The sequence below is a fragment of the Apteryx mantelli genome, chromosome 15 (genome assembly GCF_036417845.1).
Source record: "Apteryx mantelli isolate bAptMan1 chromosome 15, bAptMan1.hap1, whole genome shotgun sequence".
Lineage (NCBI taxonomy): Eukaryota > Metazoa > Chordata > Aves > Apterygiformes > Apterygidae > Apteryx > Apteryx mantelli.
Window position 1 is genome coordinate 15947599 of NC_089992.1, and position 21214 is coordinate 15968812.

The window sequence follows — 21214 nt, forward strand, 5'->3', positions numbered from 1 at the left end:
TCCCTTACTCCAAGGTAAGGTACAAGCCTCCGAGCTACCTTCTGCTCCCACGGGAAACAGCCTGGTCTCCGGTCAGCAGTGGCAGGGTAGATCCACGTATGGAGACCAGCTGAGTGAGCACCCAGCACCCTGTTGGTGCAAAATGGTCTGCAGACTGTCTGCATCCAACAAGCAGAAGTTGGGTATTTCTTCATTTCCAGTTCCAGTGGCCTACCCTGAACACTAATCAATGGAAAACAGAGGAAGCAATTACTTACATATGGGCCTTCCCATTTATCAGAGCAAGAAGCTATGGATTCAGTACGCATTAAGTCAGAAGACAGGCCACAGGGAGCTTCTGTCTTCTTCCAGCTACTGAAGTCATGATTAAATTAATTCTGTGCCCACTTTTCACACACAGCTGGGCATCCAGCAGTTACGGACCCCCACAGGAAGTCCACTTCCCTCAGCTTATCTCCAAAGTGCAGTTACGCATGCACAACATTAGCCACTTCTGCGAGCTTACATGCCGTTAGCAGGCTGTTAGGGACACACAACCACTGTCCAAGCAATAATCGCTCACTGTTCAGGTCCCCACCACTCCCATCCTGTCTGCAAATTAAAAATCTGCTACCTTCTCTGACTTGGCTAGCAATTAGAGGCTCTCTCACGCTAGCCCTCAGCAGACATAGGGCTTTAACAGATGGCAAGACAATGACGCAATTCAAAATCTAAATGTGATGCCCCAAGTTCAGACTGGTGCAGATTTGGTAACAAACAAAATGAAATGCATGACAACTGAAACGAGATCAATAAGACATAGATGAAAAATAAATTAAATCCCTCTCAAGTATGCAGTAGGGAGTGGGTATGATTTCTCGAAGGATAAAAATAACAAGCTTGCTTCTCTGGTCTGTTGCAGTCTCTGCAGCTCCCCCTTATGTGTTTCCCATCTCCATTGCAAAGCAGTATTAACCAATAAATAACTCTTCCAACTGAACACCCAAGCACTGAGAGTTAAAAGATGTAAATGATGTAGAAGACAAAAAGATGGACACAGACATTTCATTGACAAAATAGTTATGCTGTGCATACTATCAGTTACCACTTATATAGGTAATGTACCACAACTAAAATGGTGACTGAAATTTTGTCTTAAACATGCTCTGAATTTACAGCTTGCTGCTTTGCTAAACGTGAAAGTTTGAGTAAAAAAAAAAAAAAGAAATAAATGTGTCTTCTATTTTAATTTATCATTATCACTATCCAGAGAAGACAGGCTAAAATGAGGTGTAGGGAACCTTGGAGATCAAATCAGGATAAGTCAAAAGAAATGCTCAAAAAGGAACATGAAAAACAGTGTCACAAATTGTTCTTGTATTTATGTTAGCTGTTAGTCAAAAGTCTTAAGAGTATCAGCATCTCACATACACTGTGCTTCCCTAATATTAACCTACATGAAATTATTCCCTTGGTTCTCATACATTTTGATAAACAACCATTATACCACATGATGGACGAGTACCTAAACAGGATATGAAAGATTCCCATAAAAACACTAAAATTACATTATATATTTCATCACTTAAACCACACATCAGGTCTCCCCTCTATTTGGGATTAGAGACAAGAAATGCCACAGCAACTATTTCACATCTAGCTCTTGGGACCTGGTGTCTTTTGCTACTGGCTGTTGCCAGAGAATGGCATTAAATCACTCAAGATCATGTAACAACAGTAAGTTAGTTATCATGTAGGATTTATTACCTACACCCCCATAAAGACTCCTGGGCTGCTAATATGTGAGATAACTGAATAAGATGGCAGTTGTGGAGATACAGACGGTACCCTAGCTCCAAGAGCTTATCACGCCATTTTAGGTCATTCTAGTCCATTCAAGAAGTTAACGTGCTTCCTCTGAACAAAAGATTCAGGCCAGGAATCATTGACATGGACTAAAGACATTTTTTATGGAGCTTTAAAAAATGCAGCTAAAGTACTGATCGTGTGTTACTGCTTCCCAGGACACGTTTATTACAGGAGTGCCTAAGGATTAACCAAGAGCCAGACACCACCCTGCAAGGTGCTGTACAAACAAGGCAATGTAAAAGCATTTGAACAGAAGAGAGATACCCCTGCCCCTTCTTCCTCATGCCTGGCAAATTAAAAATTACCAGCAAACACCACAGTTCTGGTGGTTTTTGTGGGCTTAGATATTTATTTTTTGGGGGGGGGGGGGGGCAGGGAGGGGGGTCCTGCAGAGAATTAGTCACAGAGAAACAAAAAAGTGACCCAAGGGGATACATGGAGAAAGAGGAGAGAGGGGACAGGTACAGAGGGAGCTGAGAGGGAGGCTGTGAAGGATGATGAGGGCGGCTGGAGCGAAGCTGCAGGGCAGCAAGAAGGTACAGGAGATGTTTCCGCTTCTCCGCAGACCGTTGCTCTGGCTGCTACACAGCCTGCACGAAAGCTGCCACAGGGTCAGTCTCCCTTGAACAAGCGGTGGCCTCAGACCCTGTTTCCTCCTTTCTAGCCTAAGGCACAACACATCCAAGACAGACTGGATATTATCCTTGCAAAATATTTAGCCCTATTTTACATATAGGAAAGAGGAAGACAGTGGTGAGGTGCCCACGCCGCACGGAAATCCCATGGCTCCGGAGCTTGAGGCTCCGGCGCTGAGCAGCATTCCCTCTCCCCTCCATGGCTTGGCCCCACACACACAGGGCCACTGACTCCCCCCGAGATTATTACTGATTTTCAGGATCTTGAAATTAGTTTCTGAAAATTGATGGTGCCCCTGGGGCACTGGGATTAACCAGGCCACTCTCTGACTCACCTTAGGACCCTGCACTCTGAAGGACTCGATAAATTAAAGCTTTGCCTTTTCCCTGACCTCCCCTGCCCACCTGTGCTCTGCACTCCCAAAAGATCCTTCTAGAGCACCGTAAACTCACTGTTAAACTCTGCTGGAGAACAAGTAATTGAAACAAGAAGAGATTTTGCACAGCATCCAAAAAATCAATCTTTAATTACATATTGGCAACCTCAAAAACATCAAAGACAGAGGGTAGGTGAAATATCTTTACCTCCCAAAAAGCCATAAAATTGGATCACACAAGATTAGAGGGCCAGAAGCTTGGTTTTGGTTTGCTCTGACATCTGAGGGGGAAAAAAAACGGGGGGGGGGAGAGAGAATTGAGTTCTTCTTTAACACCTAGAGTCAAAAAAACATCTAAATATGTCCCTAACTTCAGGGAGGGACTTAAGCAGTTATTTCAGGGCTTTGCTGAACTGAAATCTTATACCCAAACCCTTCTTCCCTTTCAGAACTTTTAGCGATATATGTTATTAAAGTTACATGAGCATCTTTGAGTATTCAGCAAAAAGGATTCAGATCACAAGACAAGCTGAAATAACATCAGTAAGCTACAGCTTTTGATAATGTTTACCTCTATTTCATTTTCAAAGTACACAGAATGCCAAATCCTGCTTGCTTTTCATATGCAATTAATTCCACCAAAATCCTTTGGGACTACTTCTGAAACTAAAATGAGCAGGATTTAGTTTATAATCCAAAACTGACAGGAAGGAAAAATATGATATAGTGTCTTATCCCCAAAGAACCCTGGCACTAAATCCTTATGAGCGAGTAGAGCATCAGTATGTATTCTGCAGCTAATCTGGCAACTGGGCAATTTCATGTTTGTAATTTATATTTTTGCCCAAAAGACTGTGTAGAGACAGATGGTCACACCAAAGGAGGATAGTTTTGGAAAGAAGTCTCCTTCCCTTGGGAATATTTCACAAGATCAGTTTGGGGACTGCCAAAGCAAGATCTTTTTGCCAGGCAGCTTAATCACAATACACTAAATATCTTCAGGTTCTGGCTTCTATATCAAATTCCTACTATCTAGTAAGATAATATTAAATAAAAATAATAATAAAATAACATACTGTTGGGGAAAGAAGAGCAAAAGACATTTTGCTGATTGGATACGGTTTCTAATACTAACGACTGGATGTTGAGCCTCATTTCAAGTTTTTCTTATCCAAGGAAGGAAAGCTCTTGTGACTGCATTTTCTACATCCTTAAGAGTGTGCCCTAGGTTACTGATTATCTGAGATCCCATCACCAAGTTTTCAGCAAAGATTCTTGCTTCCTTCAGGCTGCAATGGCTCAGCAGATCAAGTTTCTAAAACACAGTTCATATAAATCTGATCTCGGGCAAAGGCTGTATAGCACTCCACCAGAATTTTCTGAAAATAAAGAAGATTTCCAAATTCTAAGCTTCTGTCTTACTGGGTTGAAATGTATTCACAAAAATGAGGACAGCAGACTTCACAAGGCACTTTCATAAATTGGGTCAGAGTACAAATCTAAATCCAAGGTACACTAATCAATTGGTCTTTCAGTGCTTTGTTTCAAAAAAGGAAATCAAGATTTTTAAGAATTATCTATGAAAATACCTGATACACTTAGTATAGCAACCCCTGTATCATTTGGATGATGAATTTGCCTTCTGCTGAATTTTCATTATGCCAGAAAGGTTTGGACCGTCAACAACAACTTCAGCTTAACAGCCTTCAGGATTGTCAGGTAGGAAGAGAGATTTTTAGGACTGTGAGATGAAATCAAATGCTGCTCTGGATCAACAGTTAAAGAGTTGATAGTTTTGATTTTGATCATCCCAAGTTTCAGAACTAAAACCTGATTTAGAAAAGTGAAATCTCTCTCACCTCTTATCTACCTGTTTTGCTTGTCTGCAGACTGAATAAGACATCACTTCATTCAGGCATTCATACTTGGCTGAGATACATTCTTCATAACCTTCAGAGCTAAAGAAAAATGTTATAAATTACATTTTAAAATACTGGATTAAATTTTGTGCTAAAAATCATACAATCTGCAGCCTTGAAATCACAAAATACATGCAACTATATCCTCAGTAAATACTTCGGAAATATTTCAGCTCTTTTGCCCTGTCTTCCCAGTGATAATAAATACAGAGATTTCAGTGCTAAATTTGGTAGATTTAAACTGGTTATTAGATTTCCGAATGACATATGCTGAGAGAGTTTCTGAAACTTGGCTTAAAGGAAAATAATATTGAATATAAAATGTTACTAGATAAGAGATACTAGAATCTCCAATTATTTACCTTCAACAAAAGAAACAGAAATATGTAAGCTGTCCCATGCCCTAGGTGTTTACCTAGTGCAGCAATGGCCAACTTCTTGTTTGCATGGGAGCTTCCTTATTTCCAGTCTGGTGTTTGGGGACAGACCAATAGAGTCATTACTGAACAGCGCTGCGCCTGGACTAATACACCGATTTGGATCAGACACACACACATTAACAGTCCCATTTGACTTCCACAGAAATCAATCAAGCTGTTTCATGACTGAACATGGCCCCAGGGGCCCCATTTGGTGACTGAAATCCATCAAAAACAATGGAAAGGATGAATGAAAGGAACTCTATTCATTTCAGAGCTGGGGAAGTAAGATAAATTGAAATGACATAAATGTGTCCCGTAGGCTTCTATGATAAAATTAAGATTAACTGCTGGGGTAAGTTCAACTTCAGTTCCTTAATAAGCAGAAAAAAGTTGGAAGAGAAGGAATGGACTCCTTAGGAATCTAACTGATCCCATCAGTTTCAATGAGTCTCAAAGCAGTTCTACCTACTCTTTTTTACCTAAGGGGTACATATCCTCAGCGGCTTAGTATGAAAATGAAAAGGGAAAGAAATCACAATTTTTAAAGTAATTTTAGGTGTAGTTTAGCAATTCCAAACAGGTAGGATTAACCCTAGATTAAAAAAAAAGGGGGGGGCTATTAATTCAGAATATCAAATGGACAAAAGGAAAACTAGCTGTCTTTCAAAGAAGTATTAGTACAGTGACTGAAAGGATGCCTTTGAGTAATCACTACACATTGGCAAATAACAAAAGTACTGTCATCTCCATTTTAGGAAGGACTCGGAGAAGATGAGCAATTTGAATAAGGTTACTTAGGAAAGCAGAGCCAGGAATAAAATTCAGGCCTGCTGACTTGTAGCTGTCTACTCACCTCCCAGTTATTACAAGTAATGCATGGGAAGGGAAATGGCATACTCTATTTAGGATGTCAGAATTTACTTTTAAAAAGATAAATGATTCATAAAACTCTGTACTAGTGAAGACCTCCCTGCATCTGTGATCAACTATGTAGCTGCTGAAACATTTAAGACAAAAGCACTGCTCATTTCCAAGTTATAGTTCTCATGAACTAAGAGCATTCAAGGTGATATTCTTGGCTCATTAAGAACAGCAGATGCCCATCTGTTGAGATCTGTTTTGACAGACTTTAATCCCTTTGCAGTTCTTTTTGTGTGTGTGTTTATTTATTTATTTTATTTTTTTTTATAACATTGATGTCTATCTCACTTCTCTTAAAAGCAAAAAACTATGATGTCTGATGCAGTCAGGTAGCTGTGGACTTGACTGTTCACTAAATATTAGAAAGAGTGAAAATCAGTGAATGATCAGGCAAATTTCAAATCAAAAGAAACACGAAAAAAGAGAAACTTTGATTTTTGCAAAATATGCAGGAAAAAGCCAAGCAGTATTGGTCAAAAAGGCAGTTTGTTACAAAAGAGAAAACAGTGTAGACATCCAAGGTGCCTCCAGATTTTGAATATCATAAAAAATTTTCATAATTCCATCAAACTAAATAAGATGACTAGATGTCAGAAAAAGAAACAAAGATGCTCAGAGGAGTATGATTTCCTACAGCACAGCCTAATAGATTAGGACTCTTTGGTTTGGAAATAAGATTGCTGGAGGTGGGTATAATACAGGTCATTTTAAAAAAGGACTTTGAAGAAGGACTTGAATTTATATATCTGCTGTAGAAAGTCTTCAACAGCCTGTAACAATGATTTTCAGAGAGCCATCTCATCCATTTCTGAATCCAATGAGTCTTCATAAGCTGTGGAAAGTGAAACTTTACTTAAAAATATTCAAACTAACATTCATTATGAGGGAGGGCAAAGAAGAAGAAGAAGGGCAAAGAAGAAGAAGAAGGGCAAAGAAGAAGAAGAAGGGCAAAGAAGAAGAAGAAGGGCAAAGAAGAAGAAGAAGGGCAAAGGGAAATAGTTGATCACAGAATTTGGACTGATTATTCCTGATACTAAGAAAAAAATAAATTCTTAGATATTTCTCTGCGTAAGGTGTTTTGAAATTCAGACCTAAAAATAGGTAGAAAAAAAAGAAAAGAAATTTAAACAATTTTATCAGTGGTTGATTTATTTCTGCTTTCTGCTTTCTCTGGTTGCAGTTCAGTGCAACCCATAAATAAGTGAGGCTGGCAAAGGAGATTGAGTTTTTGAGACTGCAAGAGTAATGGAGGAACTGAACTGCCTGGAGCTTGAAGCATCTCCTCCAGGGACACAAGCGACTGGACCTATTATCAGCTGTCTGTATGGCTTTTCCAGCCATGCATGCAGGTGACCATGCCAACATATTTAACTAATTTATGTTTCTCTGTCTTGCAAGAGGACAGACCTTGGACATGTTCCAGGCTCCATCACTCTATTAGTATAAAATTAAGAACGTCAGTAAGGTACATAAATTACAATATATACCAACATTTTGCAGCAAAATAGAAGTTTCCAATCAAGTTTCTCTCAGGAACTTTTTTCCAGTATTCATATCCAACCAGATCTATTACTGAGGTTAAGAAGAAAGGTGGAACAAAGCTTTCAAGCTGTAAGTTTTTGCAGGATAGTTTCTTCTGAAACACACTTACAAAAACAGCGGAACGACCCCAGAGGAAGGGCCGGGCCGCGGCCCCTCAGGTGGCCCCTCGTGCCACCGGCCCACCTCGATCCCCGCCAGCCGCCTGCCCAAGTCTGGTGGCCCGCACACATTAAAACACACCTTAGGGCGCAGCAGTAGCTGCTCCCCCTCCTCCCTCCCCTCAGGACTGCGGCACCCACCAAGCCCAGAGGAGACGTCGCAGAGATCGGGCCAGAGGCCTGCAGCAGCACCAACGGCTCCCTGGGCAGAGGAGCTTGAGGGGTTTAAGATAATTATTGTAACAATCACGTACCGAGAAGGAGCAAAACTTGGCCAAAGATCTTCCAAGGTGTCTGGGGGAACCGGGCCAAGTGCCGGGAGCGACTCACACGGAGTGGTGAAGAGGCGCGAGGAAGCCCGGCCGAGATCAGCGGCAGCCCGGACACGTGGGATCAGCCGCTCCCCAGCGCCAGTGCCGACACCTGAGGCAGCCCCAGCCCCAGGCACCACGGGCTCCCCCCGGCTGCCCCCCGCCCGCAGCGAGGCCCAGCCCAGCCCCAGCCCCAGGCACCACGGGCTCCCCCCGGCTGCCCCCCGCCCGCAGCGAGGCCCAGGCCCAGCCCCAGCCCTGAGCCCCCCAGGACCCACGGCCTCCCCCACCGCCCCCCAACCCGCTCTGGGCTCCGCAGCACCAGGGCGCCAGGCAGTGCCCAAAACGCATGGGCGCTCATCGCCTCCCGAAAACAAAGCCACCCTCTGACATAAAGATATCAATGTGACAGTTTAAAAAAAAAAAAAAGAAAAAAAAGTGGGGGGAGGGAAATTAAAGTCACTTCACAGATTACCATTTAAACCCACATTCCACCCTTTTGCAAAGTCAGTCTGTAAAATCCTAGGTACATCCGCTTTTGTTTGTTGAGAAAAGGTGGCAGCAACTAAAACAAAAAAGCATTTCTTAAAAATGGAGTAACATGTATATTATGATCTAGCCCATCAAGCTCTGAAGAGAAAAGCCGCCAATGGCATCAAATATAAACAAGACAATGTGACAGTTTGTTGCTTCTACTCAACATCAAGCGAGATGAACTGAATGCTGGAATTTAGCATTACCAGTTATTCATAAATAATTGATTTTTCTGGTTAAATATTTAATCCGATGTATACATCAGCATCTTCTTATAACAGATGGTCCTTGTAGCACCTCATGCTCTGCTCCTGCTAGATCTCAACACAAAGAGGATCAATAATTTGGACGTATGACATTAAAACAGAGAGATTTAATGAAAGAAGGCGTGCAGCTCATTAAATGCCACCTCTCTGGGATTTGCTGTTGAAGGGAGAACGGACAGCAGGTCGTGCACCCCCCCAAAGATGGGCGCTGCCAGGCAGCCGGAGACACGGGAGAGCGGAGGGCTGCCCTCAGCACACTGGGCTGCTGCGCCCCTCTGCCGGCAACACCCACGCTGCCGCAGCGCGGCGGGGAGTGGGAATTCCCTTCCTTCCTGATACTTGGCACCAGAATACTTGCCAGTCGGATGTTTTCTCTCTCCGATTCTTGAAAAAAATCCAAAATCTAGAGAGGTTTTCTAGTCAGTTTTGGTTTGGTTGCAAATCCTCACCCTAAGCTATCAGAAGGGGTGCTGCAAGCACATACCTTGGACAAATTTTTAACTGTCACAGCTACTTCCTGGGCACTCGCAAGGTGCATGCAGCGAGCTGAGGTCTGAGCAACTGCAGTATTAGCTTTTGAATAGCTTTTACTTACAATTATACAGATGGTTAGAATGAGGTACACAAATTAAGTGGCTCTCACAGCTGACAGGGTGCTTAGGATTTATATTGATAATATTTCCCAAATGGCATTTCTCAGCTGATGCACAGAGACTATTTCACTTACGGATCTTCGTGGGAAGGGGTTAACAAGCCCAACAGAGACTTTTCTAGAGGACAAACAAGCATCCTGAGTAGTACACTTCATTTAAAGATAAGTGGGCATAAAAACTACAGATATGGCGTAATATGAATTATTTAATGCTTAAAAACTCTCACATAAAATGAGACTGTATATAAATACTGCATAACATCAGCTGGGATTCATCACCATTCTCTGCTTTGCACATTTTAATTTATTATTTTTGGAGAAAATCAAAATTTGGCATCCACTGAATATCAGATCTTTAAAAGTCAGAACAAAATTTCTGTAATGAGACTTTTCTAAAAGTACTCTGCTTTAAGGACTAATGACATCCAATAATACGAAGATGGCCTTCATACAAGCTGTACATTCTGCTTTTTTTGGTGGATCTCAGTTCAGAAGTCTGTGCAACCCTCCTTCTGTTAATCAGCAGCTTTTTAGAAGAGCATATTCATAACTGACAGGTGTCACATCGCAGAAACAGGAGCACTGCTACAAAACTATGTAGTGTTTATGGCCAAAAGAAAATCGTATTTTTTAATATCAAAAAGATCTGCCAATTAAATAACAAAACGCTGCTTTAAATAATAATAATACAGCAGACAAGAGAGCACTTAAGTCTCCTAATATATAAGCAGATACACTACATTCCTTGGGGATGTTGCCATACTTACAGTTTGAAAACTTGTCTTTGGAATCAATTTCATCATCTGCAGCGGAGACCTCAAACAATTATCTTTCACTGGATTCAGCAGTAATGCCACACACCACTACTAGCAGTCACACTAAAAGCAAATCATTGAGGATGGGGGCAGTGGGGAGGGAAATCACCAACAAAATTAACTACTAATACAGTAATGTAAGCTTGTGACAAGCAGGCTGAATGTAAACATTACTAGTCATTGGTGAAGTAAGACAATTTATAAAACAGAAATGCTACCTCTCAGAAAAGCATCTAGTATTTCCATTTTCTTTCAGAAACTTCCTCCAAAAAGGTTCCAAAAAACTGAGTGCAAGGTGGTGGGTAAAAGACTAACACCATAAATTTAGAGGTTCCCCCTCAATTTCTAGACCAACATCATTGATACTTTCCCTCTGCTGCCCCTGAACCAGGACAGTTAATAAACTGGAGGATTAAACACTACAGTAACAATCTTTTGCCATATTCCCTCCCAAATAAGCCCCCAACTCCTAGTACAGTATTTTCAATTATTTAAGTTCCTGGCAGGCAATAAAACGTGTTTCTCAGCTGCTCAGCAAGCTAAACAATTCATTGAATACACCTAGTGAAGACCTGATCCAAATGTAAGGGGCTAGTTAGCTTGTATAATCGCACATAAAGATACCAGTTAGCCTTCTGTAGGATGTTCCCTTCATTATGTCCAAGGAATTTGTTGTAGCATCTTACTGAATTCATCCTGTTGGCATGTATTTCCTGATCAATTTACCATAAGCCTTTGAGATGTTATCTATATTACAGTTTATGTGGGAAATACTAATACTACACATACAAAAATATTTGTAAGATGACATCACCTTATCAGCAAATTTTAAAGTATATAAATTGTTTATTCCATGAAGTTATGTATGAATTAAGTTCTTCTTATATCCCCCAAAATATATCAAAACTTTCTAAATATCTAAACATAATTGGTAAATTAAGAGATGAAAATTTGAGTACAATGCCATATTCATGTCACACATTCCCCCCGCCACCTATCTTTTTATATGTTCAAATCTGATTCTTTCCTGAGTTATGCAATACACCTGTAGGTAGTACATATGAGGAATTTTTCTAATTGATTTAGCACATAATCAAGTTTGGAACAGAACTGCAAATAATTATTTTTCAGGGTAGTTACCATCAACAAGAGAGTAAATGCTATTTTAAAGGCTTTTTAAAGGCTTCTCTAATCACTCTTGTAGATAAACTGTTGAATGTTTAAAAGAGCAGAGTATTTATCTGAATACTGATGACATGCAGAATAAAGATAAATACCAATATGATATGCAATATATCTACACTTTAATATGATTATCTTTTCTATCAAAATAATCCTAAGTGTTAGGTTACATTATTAACACTCAAAAGTGTTATTTACTGAGCATATGAATCAGCCTGATTACATGTCAGATTTGAGTTTCAGTAGTTCAGGAATATGCTGATGGTTCCAACTCCAGACTGGATGCTATCACTATTCCTGTTATTTTCCAAATGGCGGTAAGGCCTGTCTCCATGTTAGCTTTGCCAGGCTTAGACATCAACTACAACCTAATCTTGGGGAATCTAACTCAAAACACAGAGGAGAAAAAAAAACAAACACAAGCTGCATTTATAATATAAGCTGAAAAATATTCCCAATAAGCAGACTGAAAAGAAATCTGCATTGACCCAACTTGTAAATATTAAGATACCTTTTTACCTGCTTTTACCACTACAAACGAACAACAGACAAAATAAGTCCAGGGCCAGTATCTTTTATATCTTGATTTTATCAGTGAAAAGGAAAATTACGTTGTCTTTCTTGATAACAAAGAGGATATGGTACCACAAACAATATGCTTTATTTTTCATCCTGCTAGCAAGGTTTTGTTGAATTAGATAACTGTAAGTACTGTCCAAACCATTATCCACAAGAACAACCATTTTACAAGTATTACGTAATTTTTACAAGAACAAAAATCAGTTAACCTGTAGGTGAGCACTATTCAGTAAAAAGTATTTTTTCTTCAACTATAAGCACAGTTCTGAATGATGCCTGGTGAGGCAGTTAGCAAATGCTAACTGCTGAAGAGGCGCAAATAGAAAATGCACAAGCATTTTAGGAATCTTCCTCCATAGCCACATCCTCTTGTAGCTTCTGCACCATTTTGTCCTCCAGCTGTTTTGGTTTGCCTTCAAAACAAAGAAAGGATTAAATTCAAAATGTCTCTCTAAGCCCAAATAACTTTTTTTCTTTAAATGATGTGTCCCTCTGTTCCAGAAGAAATAGTCAGCCTGAATGTACTGATAAAACAGTAGTTTAAAAGTAACCACTCAAGCTGAACCACTCAAGCACAACTGAAGAATTGTTGCAACGCTGTTACTGTTTTTATGCAAAACCTAAAATGCAGTCAATGTGTTTTTTCCATCTAGTATTATGAACTTTGATACAGCTGGCAAGACCAATCAGAACTTTGCACAGCAATAATAAAAATGCATTATTTTTAAAAGATCAATAGCCTTCACACACTATTTACCTACAAGATTTAAGCACTCCTGAACACTGTTGGGTGACAATAACGTTAATTCTTAACAATGCCACAAGAAAAGCAGTCCAGAACTGATGTTTGATCCTGCTCTCTTTCAGGCCAGCTGGAATTGCAAAACTTTGAAAAGGTACCTATTGCTTGGCAAACAGATCTACTACACGCTGCTGTGCATCATCCTTTTAATGAAGCAAAAGGAAACAAAAAAATGCAGGTTTATTCTTTCAAATTTAAGATCTTTTTGATCCTTTCCCAATTCATACCACCTCCCCTCAAAAAACAAGTAAAAGATTAAATCAAAGTTTAAAAATATCCTGACAAAAGTCTGTTTCACACATAATCTTAGACTGTTGTTAATACAAACACATAAACTGAAAAAATGTAAACAGAACTCTAGTTAATGTTCAATAATGCATCACACCAACATCCACTGAGGTAAACTGCTGATAATTTTTTATAAAAAAATAATGAATAGATAGATTTTTTACTAATTGCCATGTGTCCCATTAACTATATATTTTTTAATAAACAATCCATACAATCCACTTTACTAACATCATCTAACACAAACTAGTACTTGCGATAAGGAGTTCAGAAAACACATGATTTAGGAGGAATGGGTTTCTGCAACTGAAAGCTAATTGAAAAAACTCAGTTCACTGATGAAGAATATACATTCTTATATCTGAACTGGCAAAGATTTTGATGAAAATTAGTAAAACTACCATGATATTAAAAAAAGTTAGCCTATCACTGAAAGAAATGGTATTTTCATATAAGTTTCATTACACACACTGAACTACAAAAAAAAAAAAAAAAAAAAAACCCACTCTCAATGTGTCATTAGCTAACAAGTTCAAAAAGTAGAGTTTAACTATCGTATTTTATATCAATCAGTGGTTCAGTTTGTTGAGTTTAAATGATTCAATTTAAAGGTAAGACTTAGATAAATGCATTAGTAACAAACGTATAGTTCAGAAAATACCAGGTACTGACTGCAGTTTAAAATAGAGCAGTAAGGAGAAAAAGAGAAGAATGCAGGACTACATAAATAAAAGGGTGCACTTGATTCAGAACCAAGATACTGCTCACGTTTAATGGCAAGAGCTGTTCTCCATATACAATATCCAAATCAATTATGAAAAATGCACATAATTATTGATCCGTAGAATTAGTCGTACAAAAAAATAATGTTCATCATGATAGTGTATACACAAGTTAATCTGAGCAAACCAGGTAAACTGAGTACTTGCCTGCATGTGGAGCGCGAAGAAGGTGGATATTCTGTTTGACTTCTTTGATGTCTTCTGCCTTCTGCAACTCTTTGCTCTTCTTTAATCTGAGACGGGGGTAGGAAGAGAATAAGGATTAAATTACCTTCAGAGCGGAGGAGTGTGTTTTCTGTTTAATACATGACATAGTTTTAACTAAAGATATGTAAACACAACTGTGTAAATAATGGGTAAATGTAAATAACTGGGTAAATAACTGTGACTATAAGGAAATAATGGTAGAAATACTTGAGAACTCATTCAAGCATATACTGGATGCACAACAAGAAAAGAGCCAGAATTATATCAGTTCTTAACAGGAATTTGTTTGAATTTTGGACTCTTCAAACCAGAAACATCAAAATACACCTACTAATGTTGAGTGTTCAAAAGCTACTTTTTCTTGGAGAGCCAATACAGCATAATTGTTTGGTCCACTCAACTATATTACCACATTATTTGGACTTCTGTGTGTATACAAAGCAAATAACCATCTAAAAGTTCTAATCATCAAATCTTTGGAAAGATGGAATATCTAATACAGATTTGCAAGTGCTCCCATAATACAAGTTTCCCTCCTTACCTGTTCATAATAAATCTAGCTTGGCGTTTTTGCTTGATTTCTTCCACTCTCTTCATTGCATCAACTGAAACAAAGCAAAAGTTGTTTTAAATGTGCTTACATACATACAGTTGAAAACACCTACTATTTCATAGAGCCACATTACAGTATTCCATAATATGAAACCTCTACATCAGAGACAACTGTTACACTACACAAAGGAAGTTCTTCCTTCTTCAAAGAAGAGAACAGAAGAACATTTTGTGTACCAACTATAATGAATTGCTTCCACTTTTATGCCTACATGTATTTTCTACAGCTAACCATCACAACAGACTCTTGTTCTAATTCAGATCAAATGCAAGTTACCACATTCCCCTTAGTGGCATTCATTCATAACTTAAAAATAAGCAACTCCTTCATTCTACATTGTTTGATTTATTAAAACAAACTGAAGCAGAATGAGTGAGAACAAAGAAACAACTACATCAGTGTAAAAGGCATATACTGGGAGCCCCTCAAAAACTGGAGAAGCACTTAGGTTTTTCAAAGACAATAGTTAAAAATAGATTAATGCTGCACCTGGTTTTCTAACTGTTTTCTGAAAAAAAAAATTAAGTGAAAACCCACACCTGCTCACAACTCAACCCATCCTACATTAAGAATTTGGTCATGATTCCAGTACTTTCAAAGAACAATCACTACAAGCATCAATATTCTGTGAAGTCTTCTGAAAACATGTGCATGTAAAAGAAAATTTCACTGCTCACAGCTTGTCTTTTGCTTTTTCTAGGATGACTCACCAGTCTTGCTCCACAACTCTCTCTGATACTTCACTGGTTCATTTCTACGTTTTTCAAACTCAAATGAATTATCCTATATAAATAAAAAGTAAATACAGATTTACATACAGGAGCATACGTAGATCAATACATACTTATTGTAGCACTCATAATTATCAGATGTGATTTTTGTTTTTCTTTTAGAATCTCAATTCCTACACTTCAATGACCTTTGGAGATTAGCAAACTAGAAGGGAATATCAGAATGCTCAACCTCAAAATGCCAGACACCACAGTGATTTGTCTGCAGAGAATTATTTACCAAAATATCTCCCTGGGCTATTTTCTTTCTAACGAGACAAAAGGAACAGGGAAGTCCCAGTCTGGAGTATGAAATAAGGAGTAGACTAGACAGGTGGAAGGCAAAATTGACAAGATGAAGTGCTAAAAACATTTACTGCAGGTCAAACAATTTTTATTCAATAACCCATAATTTTTGAAAGGTTCAAAAAAGAAACATTGTCTTAAGGATATTAAAAAAATATAAAGTCATCTGAAATTGCAATATATTTTGATTTGATGATGTTCTGTATTTTTTAAGGGTTTGGACAGATTTTTTTTGCTAGGTATACTTAGTTTTATACGAAGTTTAACTGAAGATCTTTCCCTGACAACAGGATCTTTTTTGTAATGGTAGAGCAGAACTATCAGATCAGCTGATAATCTTCACTTGAGCAAAAGACAATGAGAGAAACAATATACAGTAGCAAGAAATGCCACATACGCACTCCCAAGCCATGCTCAATTACAAAGCTCTAGGACACACAGTATACTAACATCTACAGGTCGTTCTTCTCGTTCTTCCAAAAATTCCCTAAAATTCATTTTTAACAAACTGCCACACAGTACCACAACATCAGTCATTGCAGATTTTCTCCTAAACTGAGTCAGCTTTTACCTGTTACAACATACAGCATTGTTTTGTATCACACCACAAACATAGCCAAAGGAAATATCGTAAGAGTAGCAGACACTCAAAGTGCCAGGATCTCCTAAACTATGTGCATGAAGATATAGATAAACTACTGCTGCCTCACACTGGCCAATGGATCTTTTCAGTTCCAAAGCTGAGGGGACAACTGAATGACTGCACAAAAACACTGGAAGCTGGAATAAAGACAGTCCTTCAGAAATATCTTATGAACAACTGCCTGGAAAGCCTATGACCTTCTGAATGCCTTTTTTTTTTTTTAATATATATAAATCTTTTAAAAGAAGAACACTGAAATCCAGGAAAACAAGTAAATACAAGTAAAACAAGTAAATACATATAAGCTCTATCCAATGTGCTTAACTGTTCTAAGCAGTGACAACTATCACCTTCTTACAAACTACAGTATTTCTCATTACTACAAGCCTATTCAGACATCCCCCCAAAGCTTGCTTATGAAAGAATACTAACTGTACTAAAACAAAGCACTACTCTTATGTATTGTGTTTAACACATAGCATAGATATATTGGATCTCAAAATAAGAGCACTGTTTCACTTATTTAGACATGCATGAAGTAAATTTAAATTAAGATCTTAAATTCTTTTCAATAATGTAATTCAACTTAGCCAGGAAGAACTTGAAAGCAAACAGCACAATTACAAAAGATGGTAATTAAAGATGGCGCCTGAGAGTAACATCAAATAATAATAAAAAAAATCCTTCCCATAAGAAGATCCAGACAGCAGCAGATCATTGTATCAAAAATACATACTGAATTGTTAGTATTCTGTCAAAAAAGGGTAATTAAATCAGAGTAATCCATGAATTATTTAAGGATTGTCCTGCCAAATATACATATTTAGTGTTTTTACCACTGAAGTAACTTTGTCCTGAAACTTTAACATCCCATATGCTCTTATTGAAACTTTCCTATCCATGCAGAGACTCCTTCTATATATTCTAGGCTTTATGGAGATTTCAAAAGGTAACTGTCCTACATGGTTTTTTTATATATATACACACACACATATATATACATACATACACACACACACACACACATATATATATATAAAATATAGACTTCTGAAGGGTACCCCATAACCCAGATTATTGCTGGCTTCCACACTGAAGCTGAAAGGAGATGTGTTACAGTTGAGCTAAATGAATAAATCACTCCCAAGAAAAGTCTCACTTCGCCTTCCACAGTCCCTCCTTTCCCCCACTTACTCCATCGCTGGCACTCATCTAATCAGGTGGTAAAGCATTCAGCTAGCTAACCTAACCTGTCCGCAAGAGGAAGAGGTTTATTTTCTGCCATTTTAGTGAGTTAATGTGAAGTGTACACTGGTTTGTCTTCTTACCACTGTCAATTCTTTGCCAGCTGCTTTCCGGAAGGCTTTGGTCCATCTGATCTTTCTAGGATTTCGCTTCTTTTTAAAGTTTTTGTGGCATTTTGATTTGCAGAATCTAAATATCTTGAGAAAGAAGAAAAAGTTTACAGTCAAACTATGTTATTCCTGCACAGTTCCAAGCAAGTGTGATATCAAACACTTCTCTAACATCACCACTCATTGAAAATGACACTGACCTTTCAAATTTCGAAGGTTTAATTTGAGATATAGCTATTAAGTAACTACAAGGGATTTTATTTTTTATCATTCAGAAAATGAAACCGCACTTTGGTGATTACAGATGCTTTATTTTCATTCTCTGGTCAGCATACATAAATTTGTAGGGTTACAAAAAATTCTAAGGTTTGATTATAGCTGGCTATTTGCTTGGCTTGAAACCCAAAAGAAACATGTTAATACTCACTTTCTTTTCCTATCACAGATTACAGATTTCCCATATCTTAAGTGTTAAATAAAATATGGATCTTGTCCAGTAAGACTATACTATTCCAGAACACAAACTGTAAAATATGACACACAAAGAAGAATTACCAAAATTCATTCAAATTACACTGTATTCTTGAATTCAAGAATTCACAACAGCATAACCCTAGTTACCTGCTGGGTAATGGATTGAAAAAAGCAGCTCAATATTCATTTTCAAAGTAAATAAAAAGAAATTAGTCTGTAATATAGCTAAGTCCCATTGAAAATACCATTAATTTTCCAGAGCTTAAATATTACTAAAATCATGCTTTATTGCTTAAGGAGGCCTTTGAATAAATATGAACCTAGTAAGGTCATTCATGCCACACAGTGACCTTAAACTGCAAACAGCTTATATTTTCTAAGCCATTCTACATTTCTTTTAGAGTTAACATATACAGTTAATTTTCAATACATTAAATCAAACTTCACACTTTCATAAGAAAAAGAATAATGTTAAATATTTGCTCTAACGTTGTAGCATTAGTTTTATTTACTTTAAATTACAGAAAAGCAACGAACAGTTAAAGAGAGCTTCTCTCAAGCAGGTTCCCAATACTGCTTGATAAACTGTGCAATTACATCACGCAATAAAGCAAGCAGAGAAGCAGAGGAAGTTACTACAGACAAAATATTTCAAAGCAGTCTTTTATTCTGCCCATGAAATATTAGCTGTTGTACACCAGGCCTTCTCATTACTGGGAGAAGAATAAGCTAAAGATGTTCTGAAGCCTTTAATGGTTATCAAAACATAATACATGGGACAGCACAAGACTGTAACTACCACAGCATCACAAGAACTAATCCATAACAATTTTTTTTTCCCATTACATTGTTTCTAAATATTTTAGTCATGAAGACCTGACAAGTCAGTTTATTTCCTCCTCCTATATCTGGATCCCACTCTGGCACTCACAGCTTAAAATATCTTTTCTGAGTGTAACTATTGAAAAAGATGCAGAGTTTCAATTTTGTAACTATGTTATTCTAGACTCAGGTTAGGCATCTGGCACAGTTACCCATGAAAGTTCTGTATGTTTATCCAGAGAAAGTTTTCAGGTACACTAATGATGCCTAAAAGAATTTTCATTATGTGTACTTCGTATTACACATAAACTAATATTCAAATTATGTGACAAACAGCTGAGCTAAAGAACAATCTCCCATCTTTGACTCTCCCACATCCAACCGGCATTTTCCATTCAGAAGGAGTACATCGCTTTGGTGTGGCAGAACAGCAGTGAGACAAGAACAGGAAGGAGAGAAGAAACATAATCATATCCCTAGCTACAGTTCTTAATCCTCCCTGAATTTGTATATCACTTTGAACCACCCTTGGCTGTCTAGTATCCAAAGCAAAGCTGAAACTTTACTTAAAAATATTCAAACTAACATTCATTATTCATGAGTTTTAAAAAATCCCTTCTTCAACCATACCATAATTCCATTCCCACCTAATAATCACTTCTAAAGAAAGCATATACAAAAGAATATGAAATCTTTAGTTGATGTAATCATCTTCAAAAACATATTTTTCCCACTTTTACCACGTTTTTTCCTTTCTTTACTCAGTCAGATCTACGATCATCTTTTGCTCTTTTACAGGCAACCTGCTCACAACTAAACTTCTACTTTGCTGATCTTTTTTTTTAAACCTCATGGCCATTTTCTAGCAAACAGAACTGCTCAAGCTGTGACAGCGACGAGCGACAGAGCTGAACCCAGAGCTGTTTTGGCGTCTGCACAGCAGAAGGAAGCCGCCCGGGTAAGCCCCATTGCACGGCGGCTCCCGCAGCGCCCCGCGGCACTGACGGGCGCGGCAGAGCGCGGACTCGCCCCGCGGCGCCGCCCCGCGGCGCTCGCCCCCGGCCGCCGCGCGCCCCGGCCCGACAGCCGCCCCCGCCGAGGGGCCCGGGGACGCGAGGCAGCTACGCGCCCCGCCGCAGGGACACGAGCCTGCGGTTCCGGCGCGCAGCGCCGCGGACCCGGCTCGCCCAGGGGGCTCCCGCAGGTCGCTCCGCGCGCCGAGGCCGAGGCCGCCCCGGCCCGGCCCGGCCCGCCGCAGGCCCGGCCGCGCGGGAGTGAGGGGACAGCAGGGGACAGGAGAGGCCTGACCGGGCCGGGGCAAGGCCGGGAGCCGGCGCCGGCGCGGCGGGCGGTACCTTGCAGTCGTTGCGCACGAACATGACGCCGTGGCCCGGGTAGATGGGCCCCGAGCAGAAGTAGCACTTCTCGATCCGCATCGCCGCCCGCCCGCGCCGCGCCGGGCCGCCCGCCCCGCCGGAAGTGCGCGCCCGCCTGACCGGAAGCGGCGGGGCCCGCCGCCGCCGCCGCCTCCCGCCGCCGCGCCCCCTGCTGGCCGCGCCGCGCCGCCCCCCGCGGCCCAGCCCGCACGGGGAGAAGCAGCTGCGGCTGCAGCGGGCGCCGACGCAGGCGCCAGAGCAGGGGCAGCGCCTTTCACGTCGTGCCGCTGCCGCCCGGGCGGCACCCCGGTGTGCCCCGCTTCCCCACCGCGGTTTGGCTTCACGCAGCCGGGAGCAGAGCGAGCCCCAGGCCGCAGCGAGGCGTCTGGCGCGTGCAAGGCTTAATGACTAGAAGAGAGAAATTCCTTAGAACGGGTCTGGAAATGCCAGGTTTTCCTCAAAAACAAAACACAGAATTGAAGTTGGGAGAAACTATTGGACTGTATTGCATCCTTAAAAATAAGCTTTTCTCTTTCCCAGGTGACTCTTTACTTCCCTGAAGCAGAAGCTCACATCTTAGAGTGGAAATGAAATACAAATTATGAGATTTTGTGG

General features: G+C 39.7%; 1 protein-coding gene and 1 long non-coding RNA gene across 2 annotated transcripts; both read right to left on the reverse strand.

Annotated features, from left to right (window-relative positions):
* Positions 1-3025: 3025 nt before the first annotated feature.
* LOC106496450 (uncharacterized) lies at positions 3026-8148 on the reverse strand. Its single transcript, XR_001294602.1, has 3 exons — positions 8077-8148; positions 4720-4818; positions 3026-3141 (listed from the first exon to the last, which is right to left on the reverse strand). It is a non-coding gene; the product is annotated as an uncharacterized lncRNA (long non-coding RNA).
* Positions 8149-12151: 4003 nt separating this feature from the next.
* Positions 12152-20703, reverse strand: RSL24D1 (ribosomal L24 domain containing 1). Its single transcript, XM_067305355.1, has 6 exons — positions 20579-20703; positions 17901-18014; positions 15564-15636; positions 14782-14845; positions 14181-14266; positions 12152-12574 (listed from the first exon to the last, which is right to left on the reverse strand). The coding sequence occupies exons 1-6, from the start codon at positions 20657-20659 to the stop codon at positions 12501-12503; spliced, it is 492 nt and encodes a 163-aa protein (XP_067161456.1). The 5' UTR covers positions 20660-20703; the 3' UTR covers positions 12152-12500.
* Between the last annotated feature and the right edge of the window lie 511 nt (positions 20704-21214).